We start from the raw sequence: 23222 nt of genomic DNA on the forward strand, positions 1-23222 counted from the left end.
AACAAAAAGTTTCATCATATCAACCCCATCGGTCGAGCGCAGCCAGTCTCCAAAACCCTGATTATCTGCTTCATCGTCATTCGAGATTATCGAGCATGATTTGTCCTTTGACTTTTTATTTTCCTTTGAGTTGCACTGATTATCAGGCTGCCGGCTTGATTTGCTGTCTTTCACTGAGCTGTCGAAAGTTATGCGCTTCTTGGCTATGGAACGAGTTTCTCGTCTGTAAAGCATAATTGTTTTTAGGCTTTCTCTACAAATTCTCTATTCGCTTTCAGCTTATCAAAACGTAAAAGTACGAAATAAAAAAATTACGGTGAATTGAAAATCGATGCAGTCTAAGTCTATACAAGTAATAGTTTTTGTCTAAAAATGCTCAATGCTTTGCAAACCACGTAACAAACAGATTTATAATTTACGTGTTTATAATGCGATTCAGATAGAAGAATGTATTTATTCGAACAATAGCATAAAGTCTATACAATATTTGTTTGTATTATTGATGTAACCTGCTTTTATTCCACGCAGACTAATATATAATATCCAAACGTCTCATAACAGGCACGTATATCGATGACAGATACGCGCGCGCGTATAATTACTTCTTCGCTTGCGGTGCCCCTTATATTCTCTACTTTCGTAAGTCATAAAAGAAAATGGAGCTGGCTGATCGATCCTCATAAATCCAGAAATTCAGCAGGAGACAAGCCGTCAAATGAAAAAATTACTGAGGAAGAAAAATGTGCGTGGACATCAAGGACATTGTAAATCTTTAGCAAAAAGATGTAAGAACTCTTATGTTTGGGTTGCTAAATTTTCCGTGGAAAAAAGAAATTAATAATATATTCATCTGGCAGTGAATCCGAAAAAAAGTTGGTGAAAATAATTGTTGAAAACGTATTAGATCGTGAAACTTATGACAAATTAAGAGGTTGAAGATACGTTCAGCTTGTTTGAATAGTTAATTTTCACAGTTGCGAAACTCCTTGCTGAAGAATGTAAACGCGCAACAATGCTTGCCGCGCAGCAAATGCACGACCGAATTTCTCTGGTGACGCGCGGCTCGAGCGAAATCTGTGGTCAGTTGCTGGTCACTGCCTCCCTAGCCAAGCGCGAAATAGCCAGGCTGCCCTGCAGAGACGCCAGGAAAGCTAATGTTATCAGCTAGATGCAGACTTGCTAGTGCTTGCTGCATTCAGCGAAATTCCCACTTGTATCGGCCTTATTTCGACGCTGCCCGGCTGTGTATACACTCCATCAAATTACTTTGGCTGAACTACTTTTATTTCGACTATTTGCGAGTTTGACAATTTTTCAAAATTTACTTCACCTTTATTTTTTACATTTAATTCAATAATTTTGAAACGTCATCAAATTAGAGCGACGTATGCTTGATTCGTTCGTTGTAAATTTAATGCTATTGTATTATCTGAATGCATAATACTACGCATCAACGATGTATAACACCATATATTATCCAATAATCTCTCGAAAAATTAGTTCGTTTGTCCATCAAAATATCGATCACGGGCTTGACACGACAATTTATATTACATAACACTATCAGTTTCCATGAATTTCATTCATAAATTTATCAAATGTCGGGAAATTCACGACGAGCTCCGGCTCAGTCCCGTCGGTCCATCCCGAACTTGCTATTGCTCTTTGTCAATGGCATCGCATATTTATCGAATTATCTCCAATTTCCAATTTTCCCGATATGATGCCCAAAGTCCTACAACGTTTATCGAGCTAACTGAACTGCACTGTCCACTCGTATATAATACACACAGAGCATCGCAGGACATACGGACGAGTATATATCGAACGCGACCACAAAGTTTGTGGTTCCATTATTCTCATTTGATCGGGAGCTAGCGAGAGGTAATGGACCGTCGAACTTAGCCGTGGAACGACAAAAACGCTTCGCCACCGCCAACTTTCAGGTGCTGCTGGCAACCGACTATCAGGACATTCGACTACTAAGCAAAATGACCGTCGCTTGTAGTCCTGACCCATGCTCTCTATTCGTCATACGATCTCCTCTCCCGAATTTCCAGATCTAAACTTTGAGCTCAACGATTATGTAGTAAGTGATTGCTTTCGCAATTTTTTAGTCGATTCTCGTAATTCGCCCTATATACGAGCAAATGTTCATTACAATAACGAAAAATACTAATAAGAACGTACCAAATAACTTTGTTCATATCTTCATTTAATCTTTCAATAAATTTATGAGTTTTTCAATGGATTATTTAATTCAATTTCATATTCGAGGTGAATTTCAGTACCATAATGTTTCTTATGCATTATATTTTATTTGAAATATGTTACTTGAAAATACAATACATTTTTCACGAGTTTTAGAAAAAAATTGTTAGAACAAAGCTAAAGCTTTAGTTTGATGCTCTTGTCCAGACGAACTTTGCACAGCTTTTCTCTACTTTCGTGGATTTTTTCTATTTTTTTTCGTGCAAACTAGTGCATTTAAATTTATTCATATCTCAGTTAACGTGTGTGAAAGCTCTGCAGCACTAGCCAGATTTTCGGCTTCTACGCGTAAAACTTTTCGAATGTATGAAATTGCATGTAAACAAAAATATCGTAGAAAATATGTATGCGTTATTAAAGTAAAAAATAGGAAAATAAAATTTTTCTATTAATTCTGTTACTAATTCGATCAAGCGAATTAACTAGCAAAGACAATAAGAAATAATGAATATCCAATGATTTTTACCCCTTACTTAGTCCGAATGCCGTCAAACTCGACAGTGTCCATCGTAGTAGTACTAGCAGCCACGAGTGGCGGAGTGTCGAGTAGAAACGTATGCGTCCACGCAGGCGGGAGGCTGATTATATCGATACCATGCGACCGACGTTTCAACGGTTTGCTCCCGCAACTGTAGCCTGTAGGAAATTGGATTGGGCCAAATATGAGGTGTGTGACAGAAACACACCAGCCGATGCTAACAGGATAGATCGTTGTGCAACACGCATTTCATTCCGAGAGGCCGACTCTGTCTCTCACTCAGTTCAATTTTGCAGTTAATCAGTGCAATACGCGCAAGCCACACAGAACTCTCATATAGATTATTTCGTTTGCTGATGACTCACAGATTTTTTGTCAACCGTACTGCAGCTGCTGGAGGTATATATGCAACTTGCGAAGACTTGTGAGAGCTTTTCTGGCGTGCCAGACGCAAAAAAGAAGTCTTTTCGGTTTGATTTACGATCCGGACACACGCGCCGGCCACTGACGCTCGAGTACACTCGCTAAAGGAACTGCTGTGGGCGAGCTACCGGGTTCCTCGTCCGTCAACTTGTGACGAGCATTAAAAAAGCTGCTAAGGTTTCCTTAGCCATGTAGTCTTGTTCGCTTATGCCTCTTACGTATATGTACCAAGATAATCGCATTAGCGATGCCCTACGGCTGCAGAAGTTCTTATTCCTATTGGTTTTCTTTTCTATATACTTCCCGAGGCAAACCGCGTCATTAGGTCAATTTTTTATTGCGTGAATGTTTGCCGACGATCAACAGTAATAGTAATTTTATTTTTGTAGTTGGGGGGGGGGGGGTTTAGGCTGATGCTCGCGTATCCTAACTTTCAAGCTCGTGGAGGACATATCGATGACTACTCCCTGGATGCTCTCTCATCGTGAAGCGAGACACATCGACTTCCTTAGTCTGAAGCACAATATCTCGGCCATCGAAGCCCGTCTGAACAATATTTTATGTTTGTAAGTAACGTCCGTCATCACCTACTCGCTAACGTGAAATTATTTTTCAACATTATTTCACTGCTGACGATCTGTGCTATCGTCTTTAACGACCTTCTGTCCATCACACCCTATTTCATCTAATATCTGTCTCCTGCTACCACTACGCGGTGCAACTCTAATCCTCAAGTAAACTTTTTACCTTCTTCTTTAGTATCCTTCCCGTGTACTGCGCTATCAGATTCTAAGGTACCGAAAGTCATCAAGTTTGGTAAGAGTAGACCCAGCATGGCACCCTGAATCACCCTGGCTGTAATAATTTCCCTTATGATCTATCCGTTATCTATCTCGTATATATACTACCTTCCTCTACCTACCTATTTCACAAGTAATTGTTCAACAACTTCAACAGAAATTTAAGCATACCAATGCCTGGAGGTCTTCAGTACGTCTGTCCACCTAATAGAGTAAAGGCATTCTTTATATCCAATGTTGCTATGAGCCCAATGGTCTCCTCGTCTAGTTTCGTTCATCTCGTTCGTTATTTGTCAAGGAGTACCAATCACGGAATTTCTCTTAGAATGCCGTCCGAAACAGAAGCCTTCGTTTCAATAATAGCTGGCCTTTTAGTGAACCAGATTGGCGTTTACGCCGAGCGTGGTAGCGTTGCAAATTCTTTTCAGCTTATCGTCCACGAGTAAATCTGTTTCCTTGTTGAGTTTCTTTAGATTCCACCTTGAAGCCCGAAATAGCGTTCTTTAAATTCATTCTACGCCACCTATCACCTCAAAATCGATGGTACCGGTAATTATCGATTACTCAACCATAGTAGTAGTAGTAGTAGAAGTAATAACAGTAGTAGTAGAGAGCTTCAGGAAGCTTCAGGGAATTGCAAACATTTTGAGTATAATCAGGCCAATTTCTAGACTAACGGAATTCCAAGCCCCGGTATTAAAGCCACTGTAGGGCCATCACTTGCTATATTTGTGTTTGCGTGCGCGCGCGTGCGTGTGCGCGTATGTGTACCTTTGCGCTTGATCTTCAATTACAGCGGCAAAGCTGAGGAAGCGAGATTGAGAAATTTACGCGCCAACTCGTTTCTTCTCTCTCCAAAGTGCACGCTATAGTCTGCCGGATAATAGATCGACACGCGCAGGACCCGTCACTCGCTCTATGCTGCAACTCGATCAACGTCTCCTCTCCCTCCCGAACTATATACAGTACATTCGACTATACTATCGCTGCCGCTATATTCGCACGTCATATCGAAAAAGCTCCTGCGCACGATTGATCGCCAATCGCCTGGCCAATTAGCGTCAGCGCGCTGTTAAACTATTACGCTTGCGAGTTTTTATTTTGTCTTCGTTGCGCGCGAGGTCATATATTATCCAGATTGTCCTATACGTAGATACGCGTTGTGGCTAGAAATAAGGAGGGTGTAGAAGAAAATTGTGTAAGTTTTATAGGTGGAAGGAGGGACACAAGTTTCTAGGTTTACGACGGGACACTAAATATTTTAAAGCTTATCAAGTTGTAAATCACGCGAAGTAAGAATCCGTCAAAATATTATGAAAATTAGTCATACTCGATTGAACGACGGCATTTTATTGCTACAGCTGTGAAGATCACGAAGCATTAATTCGTTAATGCGCGATCAACTTCTAACGAAGGAAGAAACGAAGTATGGTATAAGCTGTTTTTTTATTCTCGGATGATCGTGAAGATCATATCTCAGAACAATGCCGAGTTCCAACGAAGAACAACTTTTGCTCTCGATATATTCGAAAAGGAAAATTGGCAATAAAGCACAAACTGTAACTAGTTTAACGTTGTAAACGCGGCGGTCGCTGGAGCAATGTTTGAGTTTATGATATTGATTTAAAGCATAGCATTGGTATATACACATATAATAATTTAGAAAGCAATGTAAGACAAGGACAGTAGCTATGAATGATATATTGAAACGTGAGTTTCTTACATAATGGAAGAAAGAACGTTTTAGTAAAAGATCTTGAGGAGAAAGCAACTGAGCAGCTAGCGAAAATATTCGGTTATTTCGCCCGAGCGAGTAAAATTACTCGATACACTGAGCAGTGTTCTCGGCTGGAATAAAGCAATTATTCGAAATATCTGCGGGGGAAGCGGAAAAGAGTATATAGTAAAGTTATTTTATAATCGGCGCCTAAGCTCTGTAGCTTATCCGTAACAAAACAATAGCCCTCCGCCGAAGCACGTACGCCCTTCTAAACGAAGTTTACCTAATTCGAATAAGCCCGTCAATTTAGTTGCTCGGGTATGCTTATAGTAGCGAAGCTTCCGTAGGAAAGAGCAACGGGAACTGAGATTATTCAGAACAAGTTGCGCGGAGCAGAAACGCTTCGGCTTACGCTTTCGGCCGCACGTTTGCGTGTTGGTATGTAGATGTACGCCACTACAACTTGACGCTAATGCGGCTCCCAGGGTCAATACATCCGCCGTGCCCGACTCTGCTCTATCGCTCGCTAAAAAGAGCGTGATTTATGATCCTCGTGAAAACTATTTCATAGGACTTGTTACGCCCCGGAATCGAATCATTTTTTACGAGCTCACAATTTAGCAACCGTTCGAACTCAGCAAATTACGTAAGTAGGTCGAAAAATCAAGGATCTTGACGACACCTTGATTTTTCGGTAGTCGGGCTGCGACGCGCGATAGCCAAACAACTAATTTCAGTCGATACACTGTCCTCATATCTCAACTTTCGTCATTCAATTTATAATTAAAGTGCTCATGTATATTTATTTTTAATCCGTTAAGCTTATCGAAGAGGATAGCAATCAAGCAGCGAAACTACACAAGGCTCAACAATTACGTAAGGTCTAATATCATATCGAGTAGACATGTAAGATAATTAAAGAATAAAATAATAAACACAAATTTTTCCCGATATGGTTACGTTATCGTTTGCATATTGGGCAAAAAGTTTATATCACGAAGTTCCGTGTTTTTCGATTATTTATTTATTTTTTTGTTTTTTTGTTTCTCGATTAAGAATACATACTCTTAAATAAAAAAAGAATACTACTACAATGATCCATCAGTTATTAGAAGCTTCAAAATTATAGTCAGAACAATAAACTTTAAAAAAGTTATTATCAGGCACCTATCGAAGTTATTTCGTTTATATCGATGGGTTTGATCAATTTCAATGCACAGCTGCCGTTAGGTTTGCTTCATATTTAATTAAGAATTTTACTTTGTAAATAATTCTGTATAGTACACTTTACGTTTACTTTCCACGCATAAAAATGAACGTGAAATATGCAAATGAAATTGCAAATGAATTATAAATTATTTGAATTTTACTGCAACGTAACAACTTATCATATCACAAAATTATTTTCAAATTATCGAAGAAAGAGTAGAGTTAACTAGGTTACGCCCAGTCGGAATACGAAAATGTTTAATATTATGACATTTTGAACTGGTCGGACAGGCCCTCTTCGAAGTTATAAGATTGCATTACTTCAGAACTCGAAATTGCATACAGCTCATTCCTTTAAGACAGTTCACGCTCGCCGTTACTTTATACCGTTGACAGTTAGGATTTTTGGCCTGAAAAGTCTTTGAGGCTATTTTTATCGCACTGTACTTTACTGAAAAAAGTAAAAATCTGTGAAACTTTTAATTCCTCTGGCAATGTTGTTAAAAATAAAGAAAATAATTTACGATAACTACGAAAATCTCGACATTTGGTTCTATGTTCACAATAGTGAATGCGTTGGTAAGAATTACATTATAAAAATAACGAACCATTTTTGTACATCGCTTTGTACATATTAGAAATAATTGTGAATAAATGCCAGTTCAAGCTACGAACGAACATATTCAGTGCTGATTGGTGTGCCCGCTCCACTGTCGCACGCAGCCAGCGAGCTCCGCACAACGTTCTTCACTCAAGGAGGTAGATTGATTAGTAATCGAGTTTGTCTCGAGGCCAACGTCGCCAAGTTTACCCCTCGGCTAATCTCATTTCCATTGTGATGGCATTTAGCTTCGTTGGCGATGCTTCGCTTTTTATCGCAGTGCTCGCTCTGGGCGCGGACGACCATTTCTACGCAGGATTGAACAGGGAGACTGGAACGATTTGAATTAACTCGTCGATTATCTTGCGCGCTTAATCCACTGGGAATTAGCTTGTCAACAAGTCCAGACTGAAATACGATTTTAATGGAAAGCCAATCTTGACAGTGTCGTTGGCTGAAAGTGTAGCCTGATGATTCACGATCATAATGCCTATTTTGCTTTGGATTCTCAATGCATCGTTCCACTTTAGTCATTAACTACCGGAATCATATGTTCTCGTAGTCTTACTGTCTCGTAGTTTTAGTTATCTGTAATAAATAATCACTTGGTTACGAAGTTCCAAACTCGGATTCACTGGCAACTGGGAAAGCCTTCGAATAAAAAAAGGGTCGACACCTTAATTCAGGACAGATGCAAATGAGCATATATTGATAGCAACTGAACAATTATACATGCGCAACGTAGTGCGCGTAGTTGCAGTGAATGCCAAAAGAAGCCAAGAGTTGTCAAACAATAGAGAGAGAGAGAGATAGAGAAGCATAGATCATGCACTGAGAGAGATAGAGAAGCATAGATTGCGGACTGAATCAAGATAATATCTCTGCGTGAAAATGGCAAGCTTGGAACTTTAACAACGGGCTCAACCTCCAAAAAAATTATTTCATTCCACGCGCAAGTTTAGAACTCGTGAAAAGAGATGCCCTCAAAACTGTACATCGAAGAACAGTAAGCTTCTTAGATTGCGTATGTGAAATCGTGCTTGCGCAAGTTTGTGTACGCTTTAAAATTTCAGCTTGTTTACCGAAGCGCCCGAAAGTAAGATTCTACATGTATCCGCAAAAGACGATGCGGTTCTTGTTTGGACTTGTGCTGTGCCATAACGCATTTATGCGCTTCACTAATAACAATCAAAAAACAAAAACCAGAAGATCGTTCAATGCTGTTAACTGTAATAGCATTAGAGAACAAATACATCTCTATATAGCGAAAAAGAAAGAAGGCTTTTTGTAAAAACTTGGTAGGAAAAGGGCAAAAGGTCGAGAGTATCGACTCAGCTGAGAAGCGTTACAATTGGAATGCACAGGATATCGATAAGACTTTCCAGGTCAGCCTCCCGCTTCGCAAGCTCGAACTTGGGGGTATCTATAATACGCTTGGGTCCAACGAAAACGACTTCTTAATAAGATCCGATGGAAAGTCTTCCCTCCCACGCTGTCTTATGATTGACCGAGCACCGCATAAGTTCAGTTGAAATTACGTACCTTTCTATGCCTTGTGAAATTGAACAATTATTTTTTCTTGTTCTTTCTCTACTTTGAAACTCGAAAATGTTGTTTATATTTACCATCTAGAAATATATCTTAGTAGATACCTATTCAAATGACGTTAACTATTCTAAAGGATATATCCACAAAGTAAAGGTTAACAATCTATGTAAGTAAAATAACAAACTTTGTAATGAATCACCACTCTTGAAAGAAATTTTAAAAATAGAATGAAAAAAGGTAGCAAGTTATATCTTATCTAGGTTTTCTGAGCGAACCTGGGGAGGATATCCGATATCAGTAGTATTGCTATTTTCAGCATGAGAAATCACTCTGGATTACTTCGCCCTAATGCACGTGTAGAATTACTTTCAATCTAAAAGTGTTCTGTCTGCTACACTCGTGCAACTTATACTTGCTTGATCAGTGGACAAAAGCGAGAGCAGTGGCATGTACCAATATATAAATTCTTAATTTATCTTTTTTTCATCCTTGGCCCCACTTACCGAGTTCCCTTCACAATTTGGTTTCCACTGACCCTTGAGCTTTCAATAGACATCAGCCAAGAATAGAATATTGTACATCTTGCATGCAGTCCCTTCATACTAGATAGACCATTGGAAGAATCAGTTACGTGTTATTTGGTTATTTAGATTTTACCTTAACTGATTTGAAGCTATTAAAGTCTGCTGTTCGACTGCCAATCTTAGTTTTTCTCGTTCTCTTGCGTGCTGCATTGTAAGCTGCAAGTATTACGCAAGAGTTTGTAAAGTCAAAAATACATTTTTTCTGAAAATTGAAAGTTACGAAAATAGAAGCAAGAGAGAAACAAAGGGATAAAATACGGAAGACAGATGTACTAAATATTTTTGACAGCTTGCATCTGAATTGTCATTGTATCATTATTCTTAAATGAATGAGCGACCTTACACAGCGGAACTTTAGCTGATATGCATCGAATAATTAGTAAAAATATAAAAATTTAAAATAAAAGATACATTTTCATTATGAAAATAGAGTTATTTTTTCAATGTTTGATGTCGCGCTCGCGAACAAAAAGAAAAGAGTCGAAATAATTCGCTGAAACTTTCGAGTGTCTCTCAACTGAAGAGAGCCCGAGCGAAGAACAATATGTGTTTTCATTAGAAACTTCAAAAATTAAGACTGAAAGGCGTTCCTCGCAATTAGCCCAATTAACTCATGAAGTTTTCTTTTTTACACTTTGCGAAATAAAAGTTGAAAAAGCGTGAGGCTTTTCAAGTAATGTCGCGCATCCGACGCCATCGTAACTCATGATTTTGTCCCAGTGCGCTCTTCTCGCGCGCGCTCGTTACCAAGGGAGCCTCGGGGGTACAGTGACAATGAAAAACTTGGCTCCTTCGCGCCCCGGGGGCCAGTACCGCTGTATCTTTTTCCAAGTCTACGTGCGTGCGCATAAAAAAGAATTTACTTACATGTACGGCCCACCTCACTGTGCGAATTACGACTCCCTTCTCATGAGATGAACTTGCACGTGTTGCCATCCGTTTTTCCGCAGATTCAACTTTCGCTCTTTATGTATATCCTTCGATAGCTCTGAAATTTACTGCGCAAATGAGGCTTTGCATAATGTTTGCGAAACTAATTTTTCGACGAATGAAATACTTAATTGACTCATTTGAATGCTGGATCCATCTTTTATTTTATTTAAAATAATATGTCGATTGATTATCATTTTAAATGACATATGAGAATGTTCTTCTGGTGTTGTAATTGATTTGGAAAGTTCTTTCGTTTAAAATCACTTAAAATTCTGGAATGAAAATGATTTAAAATAAAAGTTTTGAAAGGAATCTCATTTTCCTTGTAACTGTTAAGATCACGAGCAAAGTCTAAAATGCGTTTGGAAACGACAGCTTCCAACATAGCGTTTCAGAGAAATTACTTCCTTGCCATCTCTTGTTGCTCGTAGTATGAAAAAAATGACGTGCAAGAAGCCGAAACTAGAGCAATTTAAGTGCTATAAAATTAAGCGTGGTGAATGCATGATTGTAAAAATAATAATAAAAGCTGCATAATAGTTATTATTTTAAGTCTGTAAAGAGGATAATATTAACTCACGTAAATTCGCTGGATAGAAATTATTATAAATACCGGTATCATAGGACAGTGCATATTTTGTTCCGAAATTAATTTATCTTATTGCAACAATACAGTCCACCAACACAACAAATATACTTCTATAATATCGTTGACGAGCGTTACAAGTATGTGCGTGAAAATTTTGGCAGTCGTATTATTCTACATGTGTAGACTTTAATGATTTCTTTTTGCACTTGCGCCTTTGCCTGATGAAATCGTATCTGCAGCTGCATCATGTTCATGCTTGTCGGTTTGAAATTTCCTGACAGCCTTTAGTGCTCTTCGTAGATAAGCTTCGTCGGTCTTGACCCCAGAATTAGTACTTAATGAGAACCGACTGACACTGAGTAAATTATGCGAGGGTGTTTATTATACTGCGACGGTGGGTCCAGCCGTAATTGCGACCGAGATTCCTGATGTCGCGCTCTATGTTCCATTTCTCTTTGGGCAGTACTTACTTTTTCTATTTAATGACAGAGCTAGTCAGTATTAACAGTGACCTCATGCTAATGAAAAGTTGATATTTAAACGTTTCTTTTTGCCTCGTTTTTTACATCAAAATTATCCTTAGCTAATGAACGAGGTGGAATGATATTGCTTCAAAATATGAAGAAAGTTACATTACCTCTCTTATATTGTTTGCATTAAATAGTATTTTGCGCCCTCAGTACAAGAAAATATCTTTATTATTTAAATTTATAACACTATTATTATAAAAAATTCTCAAGGTTTTTTTGGTTACACTGTTTAAAAAAATTATAATCATTTCTTCCCAAATACAATTTATTCCATATTAATAATGTACGCATAAAAATACCCAAGTTAAAACTTTTCAAATGTCAATGATTTCTAATAAATATAATGGAGAGTGATTTAATGTTAATGCGCAGCAACGAGGAGTAGAAGATGGGACTTTGTGTTGGGTGGCACTCTTACATTAAAGCTAATCCTTGAAGTCCCCAGACTATACGGCTCGTCGCAAGCGACGGCGTAGCTGTTCTTTTCATTTTGTACGTTGAGATAATGGATCGTTCCTGCAAAATTCATTATTTCTTTGATTCGAAATTTTCATTATCAATTATGGGTCGGCAGTACGGAAGTTATAATTAATTTAAATTCAACGAATAGTAGCGCGAGACAAAGCATTGAAATTAAATTAAATTTGTAATGCAAAAGAATATCAACGGGTAAATTAAACATCGAGCAGCTTTTTTAATAAAAATTCTATTAGAATCCATTGTATATTTTGTAAAAATGAACGTTTACCTTAAAATGGAAGTTATAACTACACGTGCGAGTCGAAATTCTGAGAAGCAAATAGTCAGTGTAATTACCGGTACTATAATTTCAAAGGATTGATTACTAGAGGCGTGTTATACAATGTTGGCCAATGTATAAAGAACACGTGTGTGTATTAAAACTGCTCGATACAGCACGTTAAAGTTTCGAGTGCATACAGTATGCTATAAATTTATTGTACTGGAAAAAAAATACATGTTTTACCTCTCTCGACGTTCAGCATTATTGCGGAACTGTAAACCTGATCTGTAGGATTCGATATTTCCATGGTGCGACGGAAAATTGTCTCGTCTGCAAGACGCTCTCCAATTGTCAAGTCCCCGATAAACCTGAGCTCCCTTTTGTTATCTCTTAGTTGAACATCCTTTGAACAAGATGTTTTCAATATTTCAAAATTAATGGATTTTTTTTAAACATTAATTGTTAAATAGATATGCCAACACTTGTGACGATTGAAGAGATAACATTTTTTATAAAAGTGCGTTAGTTTTTAGCATAAAATTGAGGAAATCCATACTGAATATTGATATTTAATTAACTGATTTCTTGGTTATATTTCAAAATGTATATCAACTAGTTTTCAAATCTAATATAAGATGAGAAAGAGACAAAAAGATTTCAACTAACCATTTGATCTTTCGAGACAATATCCTTGTCCGTTAAAACAACACTTTCCACGCGTTTCTTGGTAACGTCGAAAGCATCAGCCGTGAAGACAGCTGAGCTAAGGCAGAGGGCGCCGAAAATTGCGATGCTGTAGTGAAGCATTTCGTGCTTTTTTTTTACTCGGTGAGCAGGCAAAAAGAACGAACGATTCGCAATAACATACCCGACGCAAGAGCTCGCAGCTTTTATAAGGCAGCTTATCTGAGCTCGCTTGCTCTTTGGATTGCGCCCCTATCGCTATGTGCGTGGCTCGCGCGACGAATACGTGAACATTGGCTGAAAAGCGGGCCACGTACTAGTCTTTCTATTGCCTCGAAAGCAACCTATGATAGAGCAAATAACACACGAAAAAATAGTAAAGAAGTTCACTTATCGGCAAGCGGAAACATGTATACACATATATACACCAGCTACTCTGGACGCGTTCACGAATTCTAACTAGCTGTATATGTTATTTGCAAGACGCTTCAAGTAGGAATCGTTCTGTTCTATATGTGCTTCGCTTATGCGCAGCGCTTTCTATTGCTTCAAATCAATTTGGATTCTGATTTTCTCTTTTTTTTTTTCTAAATTCAATTATTAACATTAGAATGTTAGTAATTGGACTTCGATCTTCTCCAAATGCAAAAAATAAAATTCTTTTTATCTCTTTCAGGTATGTGACCTCTGGCTAATCGTTGCAAAAGAGAGTGAGTAAACTAACTTTGTATGCAAGTGATGAAGCTAAGAGATAGAAAATTCGAAATTTCATCTTAAAAATTGCTAAATAGTATGGGTACTAAAATCATAAGGGCTCACAGTTAATCTTTTTCAAATGTGGTTATATATAGTACACGCGATTCCGTTCAGTCTTCCAGAACTAGTCTACTTTCTCCAAGAAAATCTGACAAAAGGAAACGCGCAGTTAGAAGTGGCATTACTCAAGCCACGAAAGCTGCTGATAAACGCAATAAGTTTTATTCGGCTTTGTTCAATGTTCGACTCGTCAATCAAATTTCCATCTTGCTTCGCAAGGTTTCCTCTTTGAATAAAATCTCCCGAAATACAACGTTATATTCGTCCTTCTCTTCCGCCATCAAAGGACAAATCGAAAATCCTCCAATTGAACTTTCTCGCGTGCGCGGGGCACAATCCTTCTGAGGAAAATTATTGGTTTTTTGTCGTGCCGAAAAAGAGTGTTCGTCGTCGCACGTCATTGCAGGCCAAGCCAGGCCGAGCCTAAGGGTACGCTGTACCTTTTTTACAGGTCTTGCCCGTAGGCGCAGGCGAAAAGGTATGTCATGCGTGGGAGAGTCGCAGACTCGAGGATGTGGCGCGAGAATGGAAGGCGAAATAAAAAACGCCGCTGCACACTTTTACTTTGTCTCTGGCTCTCTTGAGGCTTTTTTCTTCGACGTCGTCGTTTTCCTTTCTCTCGTCAAGAGAGTTGGCGAGCTTTAAGCTGACCTATTTTATGGCTTTTGTATATATTTCGCGCGCAGCCGACTCACCGGAGAGGGGGAAACGTTGAGTTCATCGTCACGCCCGCCGCTCGCCCTGAGATTGATCCAATTCAGAATTTATGCTCTTTGATGGAAATTTAATACACGCTGCCAGCCAGCTCACTAGCTTTTTTAATCGGTTTGTTTTTCTCTCGCTCTGTAATATAGAATGCACGCTCCGTCATATATATCATACGATATTTAAAAAGAATATCTCTTTGCCAATTGCCTTTAAAGGGTAATGAGATATTAAAATAAACTTTTGCATACGAAGCACGCGATTACTCTTAAAAATCAATTTTACACGCGAGTGCTGTTTTTTTCTCTTTTATGGAAATTCAATTATTTCAAGCACGTGCGTTTTAATCGGTGTTGTAAGGCGATTGCGTCACCTGCGCCTCATATAATGCGAAATGTTGTCTACTTACGTTATCCGGATTAAAATGAATTCATAATATGGGTACTATGAATGCTGATGTGCTACTCTAAAAAGGAGGTTCGGCAGTACAGGCGCGTTTGGAAAAAATCTTTTTTATATTTTTCTACTTTTATCGGATCAAATAGAGAAATAATCTATGAAACAAACAATTTTATTTAAAAGACATAATAACTTCTGATGTCTTTAGATTGACATTAAAAAATCATGCAGAATTCATATTGTTATTTTTATTTATAATTTTTAACATTAATTTTTAACATTATTTTTAATGCAAATGACGTACTTTTCAGAGAAAAGAATTAACAACTTATTCCACATAAACTTCTAGCAAACTATAAAAATAAAATACGAGAAAATTCACGCGTAAAAAAAAGAATCTTAGAAAAGCAGTAATTTTTTTCTCCGCGGTTGATTTTTTACACCTTTGACAGAAAAGCAGACTTGAAATTTCTTTTCAAAGGGCAAGGCGTCACGGGGAACAACCAAAACTTGATGGTTATTTCATTCTGGCAGGGTGTCGCGTGACTACACAAACAAGGCACTCTCACACATACACAGACACATATGTACGTATATGGATTTTCGCTTTACGGAGAATAAGCAAACGTATTAGGAATTGAATAATTTCTGACGCTTTCTCAAAGCACGTCAAAAGAGGATGTGTCAGAGTGGACACGCGAGAGCTCTACGAAGCAGACACCTTCTTCGTACATTTTGTTTGCTAATGCTTTCCGAAGCTCGATTTCTTCACTTCCATGCGTGACAAAATAAAGCAGCACTTACGTTTTGTCGGTCTTTTTTTTAAACGTCAAGCTGTATTGTTCTCGAAAAATAATCATAATAAACGAGTATAAAAGAGCAGCAGTTAGCTGCATTCGACGGCTTTTATCATGCACAGCTAAAACTTCTTTCTTGTTTTTTTAAATATAGCTAATTTTTCACACCTAGACTCTAACGGTACAATGCATTTTCGCTTGATGGTTTGTGCTTTAATGCGTTTTCCGATTGAAATGTATGTCTGCGACCGAACAAAAGAAAGAGAAGCCCCCGCAGTAGAATAAATTGCAGGCGTCACACGAATAAAGCACTGCAGGCAGTAGCAGACAAGCGTTTTGGGCAACGCATCGCGATGAGCCAAAAGCAAAAGCAAAAACAACAAAAACAAATAACGATAGCGTCATTAGGACGGTGGAACGGCAGTTAGGTTTTGGTGGAAACATCTGGCAGCGATGTGCATTGGCGAGGGGTCGAAAGCGAACGAGCGAACGAACGCGAACGCAACAGTTGCGTATAGGAACGTACGCGCGCGAGAGAGAGAGAGGGAGAGAGAGAGAGAGAGAGAGAGAGAGAGAGAAAGAGCGAGAGAGAGGAAGCAGACGAGCGAGCGAGCGCGCATGCACACGGCGAGAACGTCACGCGGGGGCGCGAAACTGCTTGGGGGCGGAGGGGGTTGCCGAGGGAGCGAGTACCCGCGAGAGCGTCAGCCCGCAGTGCCATGTCCGCGAGCAGCCGGCGCTCGTACCCGAGCCGGAGCCTGACTCGCTCTCTCTATCTGATTCGCGCGCGCTCGCTCTTTTTTTGACAACGCACCTCGGCACACGAATGTTAGTCGATAACATTGCCCAAAAAAAAAAAAGGTGAGCAGCTGCGAGCCGCCGCTCCTTCCTCTTTTATTCGATTACCAATGCTGTGCCTACACAGTGCGTCACGGATGTAGTGCGACGACCTGTTCTTTTACGAGGATCCGTTTGAAGTGCGGCACTCGCGCGTTCGGTGCTTTTCATTTCCGATGAACGGGCGTCCGATTAACCAGGCTTTCATTTGTTTTCTTTTTTTCGTACCGGCTCACGACTTGGATCACGCAGCTTTTCAGCTGCACTTATTCGATTATTTTTACTCTTTTAAACGTGTTTTCATTTAAAAATCAGTGATCATTCCGCAGTTATTGGGAGTTTATTGTGAGTCGAAGCGAAATGTTATAATAAATAGGCACAAAATCAAATTTCATTTCGTCACGGAGAAAAATTCATTTCGTTTTCGCGATGAAATATCACTGTTGAACAGGTGTACTCGACACTATATCATTATTTTGAAAAAAAAAAACATTTCACTAGTATCGTCTTCCTTTTTTTCTTACATTCTTCCGAAGTAGATGTTGGCTAGTGTGATTGGATGCAGCCCGTGTTAATGCACAGTGAGTCAGTGATTTGTTACTTCCCTTGGGATAAAAGCCAGTGGTGAAAAGAAAAGGCATCTTAGCGATCTTTTCTCCGGGAAAAATCCATTATGAAGATACATAGCCCGCAGCGATATACATATTTACTGTATACTGTAGGGAATTGGCATAGTGCTTACATCGTCTGACGGAAATGTCTCGTCGATGAATTAAAATTATACGTCGCAGATGGAGGAACGTTCAAAATGTTTTTCGATCATTGTTTTTTATTTCATCTAATACATAAATATCATTCGAGATATTCTTAAAACAGTCTGGACGTAATTAAGCTACATGGAAAAATTCTGTAGAAAGCATCAATTTTTTGTTTAAAAATGTAGTGAATGTTATAAGCATGATGATATCAATTAATCATGGATACGTCGAAATCTTACGAAAACTTAGATACTTAATCATGCTTTCAATTAAAAGTTTTCTTCTTAAATTTTCCATGATTTGTAGAAGCTTAAACGATATGAAAAAATGTTTTAAAAAATGAATAAAACGTTCAATCGATTAGCTCGATATCGGTGGAAACTCATTTTAACTTTCATTAAAATAAATTTAAAAAAACATTTTTATTTCATGAAAATTACTTGAAAGTCCACACTGCACTTAAATTTACTTTTTCTGTAAACAAAGAGAAAAATATAGGATGATAGTATCGAAAATAGCTAATAATTAACGATCACCCAACATTGTGCTTCTTAAATAGAATCCTTTTTATACCGATAATTCCAATACCTACAATCAATTCTTTTTCATAAACGAGTGCGCTGTGAATACTGAATAAGAAAATCATGACCGTACACACACACATATATATATATATATATATATATATATTTGTCAGTACAATCTTAAAGTTTTATAATATTAAAAATTGTCTATAAGTGAATGGTTTTAATGTTTGACTTTTTATGTTTTCGTTTCATGTAATAAAATATTTATTTGTTGTATAAACATCAATAAAAAGAAAATTTGTAATTATACTTTTTTAGTTCAAACACGAAATATCTTTCGATTAAAACTGACGCCTTAAAGACTATAACAATAAGAGCAAAAATGAAAATTATAAGAGGCAAATGAAAAATCGGTGTACTATGCCAGTTTAATAAAAAATTTTAGAAGCTTTTCCATTCGGCCTATCCAAGTGAATCATTTGTAAAGTAAAATGCTAAAAGAAAAAAAGCTATCATTCCCGTGAAGGCAAACAAAGCGCTTATAATCCAGTTAAGCGAGCTATCGATAATATCCACAGAAGGCCCGGCAATTTTTCATTTTGCACCGTCCTCGGTTTGCCTTGATTGAAAATGTTTGATACATAACTCGCGTGCGGCGAGTAGAGAGAGAGAGAGAGAGAGAGAGAGAGAGAGAGAGAGAGAGAGAGAGAGAGAGAGAGAGAGAGAGAGAGAGAGAGAAAGAGAGAGTTTCCAATTAGGGGGCCACTCGGTTGGCGCCGCTAGAGAATCATCCACGAGCAAGTAACTTGTTATCTACACACATACACACGCTCTTGCTCTTGTGGTTGAACACACTAGCGGCGCACGGCTACCGAGGAGCTGCACTCGGTAGCTGAGGAATGCTGACTGGACAAGTAATTAATTTAAAGAATTCATCGAGCCACGGCTATTCGCCGCTGAAAGAGCCATATCGTGCGTTAGGCTTCAACACTTCTCATGATTTCTTTGTCCAAGCCAAGCTTTTCTTTACCTCCCGTTAAGTATTCACTCGTTTTCGGGAGGTCGGCTGCATACGAATCGATCTGTTGGTCCCGACTGCGCTTTTTAATAATTCAATTTTGGAAAATTATTATTAGCCAGCAGCAATATTTTCTAATATTTCACTCACTTTTCTTGATAGTTTTTATTGACGAATGCCGGAATGAACTATATTTCAACTAGGCCTGATTGAAATATAATTTGTAACGAGATTTTATCGAGAAAAAACAAATCGGCAGAAGATACGAAGAAGAAACTTTCAAATGCTTTTGCGCAGCAGTAGTTTCCATTTATCGGAATTTTATTGAGTACGGAAAACTTAGCCTCGACGGCAAACGTAAAAAACATTAGTCGCCAACACGATCAGGACCTTTATCGAATTCAGCTTCTAGTTTCCTGAAACTTGCCCTAATTGGCCTGGTATTTAATTTCTAATAGCGAAGGTAGTTATTTAATTAGTGAGGTACATTCCAGTCCAATATCTAGTTTTTCTTACGTAAAACTCGAAGACAATCTTGGTAGAAAGGAAAAAGGCAAAGGGGCCAGCAATTCATTCGGCAGAGTGCTCATCTGTACACCTAGCGGTCTATTCTGTTTATTCTACCTTCCGTTTTCTTGTTGTCTTTGACGTACATTTTAACGCTTCATTGCTTCATTCATTTTACTGAGATTTCGATAGAGTTCATGAAAATTCAGAATAACTTTCGTTTGTTCACTTCATTGTTTGTTCGTTCTTACTCATTTTCGATTTATATATATGACGATTGGCCAAAACGAAAAAAATTAACGGCAGTTGATTTTATTTCATAACTTAATCCATTCTACTTTGCTATTTTATCTGAAACTGTTTAATAAAATGTTAAAGCGATACTTTAAACAAGATAAATTTAACTGAAAGCCATATTCTCAGAAAAACGACCTTTTACCTTGATCAGTTATCATTTTAAATAAATCATCTTGTCGAGAAAGGAGTATCACTTTTCTCAAAATTATTAAGCTCATTATTTTGTATTAAATAGTATGCATAATATTTTCATTCAATGTATTATTATGTTTTAATCTTCGTCAATGGTGGTAAAAATTAGTTTAAAGTAAAAAACTGAACACGATAGTTCACTCGTTCGCATCCGAGTAGCTCATCTTTGTTATCGACCTGGTTACGCGTCCCATTTAAGCCAGTTTCCAACATTACGTGTATTCGAGTTTCAAGTTTCGCCAATTTTCCCATGCGACAAACGTCTTGCAAATTAATCCATTCGGTACATTTCGCACGGAGCGTGCAAACAGTTGCGCGTTCAACGTCTACCCAGTAGCCGACCCTTTTGAAGCTAATTACGGTAACCTTACCTTATAGTACGAATAAGTTGTTTGTTAAATATTGTCAAAACTTTACCATTTCTTCTTCTCTCCGTTCGTTATAGACATTCATAAGTGAATAGAACCTATTTTCAAATGGAACTGAATTTTTTTCCATTTCAATTTCTCCGAAAGCAATATATAATAGCATTAACATTATATTTTCTTAAAAAATATATTTCGCTCGACTTCAGATGACAATGTCACGTAATGAATAGGTATGTGTACAAAGTGTGATGTGACCAAGTTCATTATCTAATTACTATTGAACATGAAATTTGATATGGTCTAATTCAAAATGTTAAGCAAAACTTAACCATTTAATTTGAAATATTATTCTATCTAGTAAATTAAATTTGTCATTGGAGCTTTCGCCAAACTAATCGATTCTTTGCCTGCTCCGAAATAAAAAAAATAAATGTATCTCTAGTAAGGCTTACATTTTATACAACTCAATACATTTTCGTTCGGTAAAATATTCAAACTGTACCACCGTTTTCATAGTATATTTCAACCATAGCAGAATTGCTCGTACATGTTTATATTGGTATATGACTGTGTAAAACATACATTTAATCTAACCTACACTGGTAATTTGGAAACATTTGTAGTGCGTAACGACGTAAATTAAGCTCGCTATTTCATTTATTTCGATGAAAAAACTTGATTTGATATTTAGCTTCATTAAAAGTACACTGGGTGTATTCATCGTGAAGAGATGGTCGAAATTCCCGGTTAATTTTAATGAGCATTTTTTTATCAACTTTTTCGTGTTTAAACAAATGTTGATCAAACTGCATTCAATTTAAAATAGTTGTACCATTTATTTTATCCAGTCACATACAAAACAATTTTGAATGTTTCTATAATTGTATTTCTATCTCTCAAACTCTGTATTAAATTTGTTAAAACAACAGCTCTTCTTAAAACTAGAAAACAAAATTCATATCTAATGATTTTTACAGTCAGAAAAATGTTATAGATATGCGTCGGCAAATAACAGACAAAAACGCGTCGCACTAAAACAACGAATGAAATAACTAGAGGCGAAGAAAAAATTAATCAGCAAGGAGTTTTTTTAGTTCGAGAGGAAAGCGGGATAACGAAAGCCATACTTTTGCATAAAAATAAGCGTTAAATTAATGTCTAAGTAGTTTAACACTTTACACGAGAGTTTACTCAGTTCGTATGCGTGAACTGAGCGTACAAGTGGCAGAAAAGCTCACCGACGTTTTTTTTCTTAATATTTATCGCGCTTTTTGCTTTTTTTTTTATTTTAACCACTACGTCGGAAAACACAGAACTAACTGCGAAAAGCGACCGGCTTCTCGGTAGCTCGCCTCCACACTTCTAGCTCTCGCTTTATTCTTGTCGAGCCGTTAATTCAGCTTTGCAAGGGCACGCGTTTAAGGCTTTCCATGCTCCTTCCTTTTTTTCGGGCTCTCTCAGTGTGCGAATTCTATTTCGACTTATGAATATCGTGCTTTCGACTGACTACATGCCTCGTTGGGTCATTTCAAAGGAGCTGAAGTACGGAAGCGTGAATACGGAATAAATTCAACGAAACTCAAGTACTGGAGATGCAAGCGAAATCGTGTCATGACAAAGTCATAGCTTCAAACTTATCAGATTAAGATATTTTAATAAATTAAATTATCGCATATATATTTTTTAAAATTATCTGTCTGCTACAATAAATTAAACTGATAAGTTAAAATCGTTGAAATCGCTCTGATAAATTCAATTAATTTGTCTTACTACTCGTTATTTCCACGGTAGCCATAGACGTGAGAGCTTGAATTATAATTGAACTACATTTTTTTCAATAACTCTACTGCTGTTTTTTCATCATTAGTGCGGGTGTGCGTCTTTTAAGGCAAACGAAGGGATTGCTGTAGAAATGTTCATGTTTTATAAAAATATATAATGAAATATAATTTTGAAAAACTAAATTTTCTGTACGTACTAATAACTATTTTATCAAAATATCATTAATTTTTATTATTAATACAATAAAGTAATAAACATAATGAAATTAATATTTGTCAGGACGTGCAAGAACAACTCTAAGAACGTGTTGTAGTAAAATATTGAAAAATCGTTGTTGTGATGTCGATATCGGCAAGAAATGAACGAATGACGACCTATTTTACGTCGATTTTTCATTTCCAAGGTCCTCTAGATTTATCCACAAAAGTAAGGAAAGTTGTCAACCGAAAAAGAAACAGATAAAAAAAAAATGAGAAATGCCTCGTCTGACTGGAGCTTGCAGCCTTACATGAAACAGCCATCAGGAGGATGGTGGCTTCGAAATACAGTTAAAGGTGGAACGGGGCGCGTGTAAATAAAATCCACTCGTCTCTCGCGCGCGAACGAAGCATATTAATCATATTTCCGGCATCAAGATGACGAGAAAAGAGAGATAGAGATAGAGAGAAAGAGGACCGCGAGTATACGTGAGTGTATGCGATGTGCCCGTACAAGTCCATGAAAAATAAAGCTATAGTGTTGGAGCGAGAGGTGCTCGGTCGTTCTTCAGGGAGTCGCGCGCGCGAGAGTGCAACTGACTGTGTCTGTATTATGTTTCGAGCAATGTGTCGTTTATCCCATGCCCCAGGCTTACAGCTGGAAGATAAGGGTGCACATTTTGAACTCTACGCACGAATAACGCTCGTCTCGAGTGTAGAGTATGCTGCGCTACTTCATTGTAAATTAATTGTAATGTTTCATTGTAAAATTAATCAAATGCCTACCGATATTTTTTTCGCTCTTAATTGCAAGTTTTTTCAAAATTCGACGTTTACTTTTATTCAATGTAAGTTTTAATTAAGAATGCATGAGCTTCCGTGTATTTAGGATTGCGCTAGCGTGAAACGT

At 37.7% G+C, this 23222-nt stretch overlaps 1 protein-coding gene across 3 annotated transcripts in view; it reads left to right on the forward strand.

Annotated features, from left to right (window-relative positions):
- The first annotated feature begins 3631 nt into the window (after window positions 1–3631).
- LOC131663163 (uncharacterized) overlaps window positions 3632–23222 on the forward strand; it is a 72382-nt gene continuing 52791 nt past the window's right edge. For 2 of the 3 annotated variants that reach the window (XM_058933343.1, XM_058933345.1), the window contains exon 1: window positions 3632–3738. In XM_058933343.1, the coding sequence (XP_058789326.1) occupies window positions 3644–3738 (95 nt within the window). In that variant the 5' untranslated portion in view covers window positions 3632–3643. Of the gene's footprint in view, window positions 3739–16563; window positions 16691–23222 lie in introns of those variants that run through there. The other variant, XM_058933346.1, reaches the window with a different exon arrangement.

The sequence above is a fragment of the Phymastichus coffea genome, unplaced genomic scaffold, assembly GCF_024137745.1.
Source record: "Phymastichus coffea isolate CEN01 unplaced genomic scaffold, Cenicafe_Pcof_1.1 PCOF00031, whole genome shotgun sequence".
NCBI lineage: Eukaryota > Metazoa > Arthropoda > Insecta > Hymenoptera > Eulophidae > Phymastichus > Phymastichus coffea.